General features: G+C 43.1%; 1 protein-coding gene across 2 annotated transcripts in view; it reads right to left on the bottom strand.

Moving 5' to 3' along the window:
* The window catches only part of CHPT1 (choline phosphotransferase 1), a 30,962-nt gene extending 21,868 nt beyond the window's left edge, over positions 1-9,094 (bottom strand). For both annotated transcript variants that reach the window (XR_006886149.1, XM_046646376.1), the window contains exon 1: positions 8,759-9,094. Coding sequence is in view for 1 of the 2 variants with exons in the window: in XM_046646376.1 (XP_046502332.1) it covers positions 8,759-9,031 (273 nt within the window). In the remaining variant the exon portion in view is untranslated. The remainder of the gene's footprint in view (positions 1-8,758) is intronic.
* Positions 9,095-9,100: the final 6 nt, after the last annotated feature.

Below are 9,100 nucleotides of genomic sequence, written 5' to 3' on the forward strand. Positions count from 1 at the left end.
GAAAAGCATACTGGTTCACCAGTACCTGGTCACTCATTTTCCAGTCTTCCCAAGGCCTCAGAAGCCCGACCTATCTTCTCTTTTCCCTGCTGTCAACACCTCCATTCCCACCTGGAAGCTATGAAATAGTTTGCAAATGTTCAACTTCTTTTCTAACCTGTTACCTCTGCAAAACAAGTTCAGGTTGAAAATCTCCTTGGCCCAGCACAGAGGCACGCTTCCTTCCAGGAGTCTTCCCCAGAGGTAATTACAGAAGAGACTTCTGGAGGAAGCAGATCTACAGAGCCACCCCAGCTCAATTCTAGCTTTCAGGTGAAGTTATTTTCAAAAATTTTAAATGTAAGCATGGAAAAAGTAGACTTGGATGATGAATTATAGAGTCCTAAGTGTCAAAACTGACTTGAGTGGAGCCATTTTAAGACAGAGATGGAACTGACTTTCCAGAGAAACTGCCTTGCCATCTTGAACTCTGGACTGGGCCAAAATGGCAATTGTTTTACCAGCAACCGTTTGAGAAGTCAGCAGGAGAACAGACATCCTGACCACAGAGACTGAGGATTGTGGACTTTCTGATGATAGAATCAATAGTCAATCAATGGTTAGCCAAGACTAGCTCTCTGCCTCCGATTCCAATTAAAATTCTTTGTAATACAACCTCCCTTCTTTGCCTTTAAAAGCCCCTGACTTTTACTCCCCAGTGGGACACTATTTGGGTTTCTACCTGAATCTGTGCTTCCTAAATTGCAATCTTTGATCCCCAATAAACGCTTTGCCTCTTAAACTAGTTTCTGTTTTGAACGTTGACATAAGCAATGTATCAGAAGACTTGTATAGAAGACTTCTATATTCCAAAAGGTAGAACTTCTCCAGGTCATATTGGATTCTTAACATTTAAAGTTTTTAATTATATTATTTTCATATTTGTATGCTTTAAGATCAGAATTTAACGATATATCACAGAAATCTTTCCAGGCCAAACATCAAGCTCTACTTTATTCTTGTAAATCACTGCATGGTATTCAATTATGTGGATATACCACAATTTAAGTAATAGCTTTACTAATGAGGAGTCTTACATGCTTTCAAGAAAGATTATGTAAGTTTATTTTAGAAAACAAAATAATTGCTAAGAATCAATCATAACTCCTAGTCATAAAAAAAAAAAAACACTCCACTAATAAGTTTAAATTGCTTTTCAGTTACGCCACTGAAAAAGAGCTGTATAAAAGTAAGAATTTGAGGGGCCGGCCCGGTGGCACAGGTTAAGTTCATACATTCTGGTTTGGTGGCCTGAGGTTCGCTGGTTCGGATCCCGGGTGTGGACCTAAGCACTGCTTATCAAACCATGCTGTGGCAGGCATCCCACATATAAAGTAGAGGAAGATGGGCACGATGTTAGCTCTGGCCAGTCTTCCTCAGCAAAAAGAGGAGGATTGGCAGCAGATGTTAGCTCAGGGCTAATCTTCCTCAAAAAAAAAAAAAGTAAGAATTTGGGAAATTTTACTTTTTCTAGTTACTTGAATTATAAAATGCTATTATTCATTATAGAGTTAGAGAAACCAGAGATCTGAACCAGACCAAAAGGCAATTGTTCTTCTTGAAAATAACTCTGGGGACCAGCCCCGTGGCTGAGTGGTTAAGTTTGTGCGCTCTGCTTCAGCAGTCCAGGGTTTTGCCAGTTCAGATCCTGGGCATGGACATGGTACCACTCATCAAGCCATGCTGACGCTGCATCCCACATACCACAACTAGAAAGACCTACAACTAGAATATACAACTATACACTGCAGGACTTTCGGGAGAAGAAGAAGGAAAAAAAAGAAGACTGGCCACACATGTTAGGTCGGGGGCCAATCTTTACAAAAATAGCTCTGGATCAGAGAGAACACTCTTATAGATCAACCGTTCACCCTGGGTATCAATCCTCTTTTTCTATGCATGCTTGAAAGAGCATACACATCAGAAAAAAGAAGAAAAGGCAAGACTAAGAAAGTGATCAATGAGCATATCTCTGCTCACTGGACAAACTTCGTAGGTCTTCTATAAATGAAAATGCTACATAGATAGTCTCCAAGGCCCCAGCCTTCGTATTACAACATAATCCTCTCAAAGGTACGAGGCACGTTTTTGTTTTTAAAATCTGTACCTACCATGGGAGCTAAATAACTAGATGACTAAAATCAACTGGAGCTGTAACTGTCTCCTATCAGGTAATGGTTTCCAAAGGGAAGGCTCCATGCAGAGTGGTTAGGAGTGCGGCCTCTGGACTCTAGCTGCATCCAGATCCTTGCTTTGCCATTACCAGCTAAGTGAATTGGATGAGTTACGCAACCTCTCAGTGCCTCAGTTTCCCTTTATGAAAAATGGGAATAATCACTGTTCCTGTCTCATTGTGAGAATTAAATGAATTAGTACATATTAAGTGCTTAGAAAAGTACCTGGCATATGGAAGGAACTCAGTATATTTTAATTATTGTTATATAATTTATATTAATATTAATATTTATATTAATATTGTTATATAATACCAGATAATTTTAGATGATTCATGAGTAAACTTTTCATTGTATTATTTATGTCTCTGTTTTAATGTATTTTGGAAAAATTAATATATTTTTAAAAAATAGCTAGCATAGCTATCAAATCTATGATTTTACAGATATTAAGGCTTAGAATGAATCTAAGTCTTTAAAAAGGAGTAGATTTAAAGTTGATGTAAAGAAAAATAGTAAATAAAAAATAGTATAGGTAACACACAAAAGCAAAAATCTTCCCAAATTAAAATTTAGGAAATACTAGACCTTTACAATGCCTATAATATGAATTTTTATACTTAAAAAATGCCTCTTTGCTTTAAATGGCCTTGAGTATGAGTTGACACATATGCAAAAGGTATTACATAACCAGTAACTATTGGTCAGCTGGTAACAGGGAGATTTCAATTATTATTTTCATTATCCAAACATCAATTGGACTTCTCTCTCCATAAAAATAGAAACTGCATTTATAAGAGGTAGAAAGGAAGGGTGATTCTAGTAATTGTTAAAAGAAAATTCATGGAGTTTCTAATAGACCATGAATGTGACACCACTCGAACCCATATTATGTGCCTGTGATACAGTTAAGACGCTGTTTACTCTGAGCCTGTGCCCGATGGGCATGTCCTTGTTTACAGAGGGAGGGCTCCCACCTGAGGCCTGAAAGGGACCAGAGGCGGTTGCTGGCCAGGAAGGGTAAGATCATTCTCAGGCCAATCAGGAAGGGTCCTACGTGGCTTACTGGTTTCAACCTGGACTTTTGGCCTCAGTTCTGGTTAGAGGCCAGCATTTGAGAACAGCACACCCATTTTCTGGAAACGAGTCAGGGTGAAGCTGGGGAAGGCAAGCAGGCAGTTGGCACAAATGCAGTCCAGCCAGCACTTTAGGGCCAAAGGGTCTTTCTCATGACATTAGAAACCTGTAGTACTTTGAAAGGTAGTTTTCCTTCTTTTTATATTTTGTGTGAATAATTTTCTTTCTAACCTCCTTTAGCACTTACTGGAGTTCTTGTTGAAAATGCCAGCCTCTCTCCGTGCTAAGGGGAACAGGAAGGGAGAGGGGTATGAAGAGAATCTCTGGGCCAGATCTGTTACCATCATCAAGTCTACTGGATGCTTTCACATCGGTAACTTCACAAAACCCACGTGGTTAGAGCCTTACACCCAGGTCAAATACACCATGAGTGGGATTTAAAGCTCCTCCCATACACCACAATGTCTTGTTTCAGCCACACATAAACCAGAATTCTGAAGAAGCAGCAGCTTATTCCTTGGGAATAAAGTATAGGAAAGCCACAGGAATCAAAGGGACAAATCCCAAAGCAAAACCACTCCACATGATGAAGAAATGACAAGCAATAGGATATAATGGAGTATATAAGGAAGCCATTCGCTTTAAAACTAATTCGGCCTGACCTTGTTCTTCCAAAAAGGTCTGACGTGGCTTGTTGAGCGTGCTTTGTACATCTGTTTTAAACATTTCCAATGTCTCAAAGACAAGAATGATGCCCTTCAAGACAGAGACATGGCTTCCCTCCATATTGGCATTTCTTTAAGGATAAGCATTTCTTCCTAGAAACCAAGGATTAATTACCGACCTGCTGTGTTCACCTTGTGTCCACTAACTTGCTGTGCCAGCAAAGCAATCTTGTGACTGTTGTGAAAGGGACATTCCTGTCATATGTGATGTATGCTCTTTGATCCAAGACAGTATATAATCACTCTGTACAGCCCACTTCTTTGGTGTGCTTCCTTCCTTGGGAAAGGAAGCCCTCGGGCTATAGTCCTCAGACCTGGCTCATATAATGAACTCACCTCGATTTTGATTTATAGATTGATTATGGATTGTGACAGGCATTACCTGCAGGGCTGGGACTAGGGTGAGGGAAGTGAGGCGCCCAGGCTGCAGAATTTAAGGAGGCATTTACTCTCAAGGTCTTGCACGTGCCTCACTCTAGTTCCTGCCCTGTTTCTACAGCTTTCACCTCCTGAAAGTTTGGAGTGTATATTTTGTTTTAGTAAGAGAGGTCACTCCCTTACAAGAGTCCTACCTTAATAAGTGATGTTTGATATGTTATTGAGCTGGTTAAAAAAAATAAACGAGGGCCATAGGTGATAAAAAAAAAAAAGGAAATATACTAGATTTCAAAGAAACCAAACCTATAAAAACATCTGAGCAGGAATCTACAGATTACTGCCTTATCTTACTATTCCCCCAATAAATAACTTGCTATTCCCCCAATAAATAGCTCTTTATAGTGCAAAGCCAACTATAATATGAATTATTCAGAGAATAAACAATTTCTTAAAGTCTTTCTGACTTACTCTGATATACTTGATTTTTAGTTTGACTTTCTATCTTCATAAACAGAAGAAATGTATCATTCAATGCCCTTTGACCTGACCATAAGCTAGGAACTTGTCTGCTATAAACATATTCTTAACAGAGGGCAGAACAAAAACATTTAATCAAATAAGCTTAAAGGACAGCGGAGCCATAGTTTACCCCAGTCAAAAATAAGCGTATGAGTGTTTTGTAGTACAGAATGCTACTAGGCTGGAACCTCAAGAATTAGATTTGAATCACCGAGTTTTCTCATATACAAATGTAGGAATTGCATTAAATAAACTCTAAGGTCCTTTCAAACCCTAAGAGTCTGTGATTCTATTTTAGGATTAGGCAGCCCAGGAATGGGGGCCAAGGAGTACACACAGAGCAGCATTCAGAGAAAACTGCTTCATCAAGGTGAGGAGGCCATTAGGTTCTTGCTTTCTCTATTCACGCTAATTCTTGCTTCCTCTTGTTAAAATTACCCAGGCCAAACAACTGCTAAGTATTTCATCTAAGACCAGCAAAAGCTGAATAAGGATGGGAAAACATCATCTCCCAAGATTACATATTGTTATTTCATTCATGCAGTCAATAATTTAGCAAATATTTCCTAAGCATCTGCTTTATGCAAGGCACTGTGCTGTGGTGAAGGAACAGATGGGCAATCACTGTCTTAACTTAAAATTGGGGAAGTTGTCCTGCTCAATAAGGATACACATAACCAAAATAAAATGGAGAAGTTCCACAGGAGAGCTACAAGGCCCTGTGGTGGAAGCACAGCTTTCTGGCTTGGAATCCTGGTCCCGATTGAACGTTATGTAACTTGGAAGAGGTTAATTTCCCTTCAGTTTCCTCATCTACAAAATGGGGATAATACCATTGTCTTTTCATAAAGTTGTTGAGAGAATTAAATGAGACAATAGACAAAAGCAGCATAAAATAATGCCTAGTACACAGTTGATAACTAAATGTTAGTTATTATTGTTGTTATTATTGGAGTTTAGATGAATAAGTGGTTGATTTGACTCTGGAGAAGGAAAAAAACATTCTTAAGGAAGTAGTGTTAGAAGTGGGCAATGAAAGATGGAAGTGGGGCAGAAGAAAGGAAGCAGAAGGAGAAAAGAGAGGGGCAAGAAGGAGAGAAATCCTGTTATAGTAAGTAGTTCAATTTGGCTGGAGTGGAAAGTTCCTTAACAGAAACGGTGGCATGAAATGCAGTTCAGGGCTCCATTGTAGAAGCTTAATATAAATCATTTAACTTTTTTCTATTAATTTCCCTTCATCCCCAGTCATGTCCTAGAAATTAACACAGTAGTTTAAAAATAGATCAAATGTTATTATTACTATAGATACGTAGTCAGCATTATGTCCTATATGGGTAAAGAAGCGCAAGCATCAGAGTCCAAAAACTTTCTGTGTGCTTCTTGACCCCTTCTGGAAACAATCTGTCGATTCTGAAAAAGCACTAAGAATTCTTAAGTCTAAGAAACAGAAAACAAGTTCCAAGCTAGGTAAAATCACTTAACCCTCCAGGCCTCAATTTTCTCTTAATAAAAATATATACTACTATTACTTCCGGATGGATGGATAGAAGAAATACTCAAATGGTGGGAAGGGCATTCTAGGAAGGGAAACAACTTGCCGACCTCCTTGGGTTGACATAAGACACAAACCCAACAATGGATGTGAAAGCACTTCACATACCTGATAAATATTATATAAAATGTTAGGTATTTTTCCTACATGCCATGTAAAGGGAGGTAGGAACTCCAGAAAAAAAGATGGTGATATATGGTTAAAAAAAAAAAAAAAGTAGCTTTGGGGTCAGACAACTTAGATCTGAATGCTTCCGGGTCCTGTCATTAACTAGCCCTGTGACCTGGAAGCAAAATAGCCGCAACTGCTACGATTTTTCTTGCTACTGCTGGGATTTTGTCAAACAGGCAATGCGAATCCTGTGATGGTGTTCCCCTCCCTGCTCCAGGCACTTAGAAGCATGTGCAGGATCTAATTACATTTCAGAAACTCTTCTCAATTTCATCTTATTATTTTAACCCTTTCTCTCCCCTTTTGGGCCATTATGATTTTTTTTTTAATACCTCAGGTCCCCCACTCCCTTTGTTTTCTAAATGAGGCTGAGCCTAAAAATCAATTAATCATAATTTGACCTCTTCCATCAGGCCTCCCTGACATCCCTAAACAGAATCTCTTGGACTTGCTTGTATGCCCTGCTTTTTGTAAGCGCTCCACAAATGGTTCCTAAATTAATAATAATATTGAGATGTTCATAATTTAACTCACAAATATCAGAAACATAGTATAGTTTAGTTCTTGACAAGAACGTCTGCCAAGAAATCATATATAATAAACATATCCTTTAACTGTCAAGCTATGTTTAAAATGTTAGTGCCCTGGGTGGATTCCGACTCCTAGCGCCCCTGTGTACAGCAGAGTGGAACCCTGCCCAGTGTTTTGCACCATCCTCTCACCTTCTGGTGCTCTATCAGACATGCTCCACTGCTGTTCATAGGCTTTTCACGGCCAATTCTTTCAGCAGTGGGTGGCCAGGTCCTTCTTCCTAGTCTGTCTTAGCCTGGAAGCTCCACTGAAACCTGTCCACCATGGGTGTCCCTGCTGGTATTTGAAATACCGGTGGCATAGCTTTCAGCATCACAGCAACACACAGCTGTCACAGTATGACCACCGACAGATGGGTGATGTGGTTCCCTGACCAGGAAATGAATGCAGTCAGAGGTGGTGAGAGCAGCGAATCTTAACCACTAGACCACCAGGGCTGGAGTGCTCAAAATGTAGGCTCCATCAAATATTTTTAAAAATGGATGCGGGTATGGAGGGCATGGAATATTTCCACTGTATTCCTGCTATCCAACCTCAACTCGAATTAGTTCTCCACAGGACCTACACGCAAATATCATTATAAAGGGATTGCACTATTTGGAGGGCAAAGAAAAGAAAGCAATGTCACAGAATGTGCAGTGTAATATTTATCCCATGTACTCTAAAAAGCTACAGATAGAAGGGAACTCCCCCCGCCTCCCGTCCCCTCCCCACTCAGCCATAAGGGGTGCTTCTGACGAACAGTAGGTCAAAGCCCGCATTATTTATTCTTCTTATTTCGGACATATGTCAAATACTCATTGCTAATAAAATTTGTTGGCTTTTATGATCTCTGGGCCATGATGATAAGGATTATTACCTCGCTTAGTTTTTCACGAAAAGTCAATAAAACAAGGAGGAAGTTCCTTCTTAAAAGCACCTTATCTTTGATCAGTGCCACCAGTAATTTCAGGATCACTACCGCAACCTTTGAGAAACAGGATTACGAAAGTGTCCGAAGGGCATCTCGGGCTTGGCCAAGCGGACGACAAGCCCTGGTGCCTGGTAGGACAGAGATGGGGGTGTTCAGTCCCTAGTGTGCAAAGTAACCGACAGCTTGTCCATCCCACAGCTTGGCGCCGGAGCGGGTGGCGGCCAGGCAGGCAGGGCCCGGCAAGAAGTGGCCCAGACAGCCCCCTCCGCCGCCCGGGGGAGGCTGGGGGTGGACCCAAGACTGTGGCAGTGACCTTGACAGCCTCTCCGCCGCCCGGGGGGCGGGGGGCTCAGGGTGGACACGGGACTGGGGTAGCGGCGTGACAGCCCCTGGGCGGCCCCGGGAAGTCTGGGGCGGACAGCGGCGCCGGGGCAGTGGCCGTGTCCGTCCCTCCGCGGCCCCGGGAGGCTCAGCCGCGCGGGGGTCTCCCCGGTCCCCGGGCGCCTCCAGTGGCGAGACCGCGGCGCACCCGGGGCGGGGCTCGGGCGGGGGACGCGGGGCTCCGGGGGACAGCAGTTGGGGGTCCGGCCGCGGGCCGCGGGCGGGCGGCAGGCCCTACCTCCTCGGTGGCCGTGGGGCAGTAGGAGATGAGCACGAGCGTGGTGAGGAGGTTGATGGCGAGGCCCAGCAGCGTGATGGAGTTGGGGGCCATCCACAGCGGGACCCACTGGAGCAGCCAGGTCCAGTAGAGCTGCAGCGGCGGCTCGAGCAGCGAGGCGCCCGTGGCGCTGTAGCGGTGCTCCTCCAGCCGCCGCAGCTGCGCCGCGCTCAGCGGCTCCGCCAGCGCCTTCAGCCAGCGCGGCGCCGGCCTGGCCGCGGCGCCCGCCGTCATGGCCGCCTGCGGGGCCCGCCGCTGCGAGGGAGCGCGGCCCGCGCCGGGCTCCAGGGCGGGCCGAGGCCG

Source organism: Equus quagga, chromosome 19 (genome assembly GCF_021613505.1).
Source record: "Equus quagga isolate Etosha38 chromosome 19, UCLA_HA_Equagga_1.0, whole genome shotgun sequence".
Lineage (NCBI taxonomy): Eukaryota > Metazoa > Chordata > Mammalia > Perissodactyla > Equidae > Equus > Equus quagga.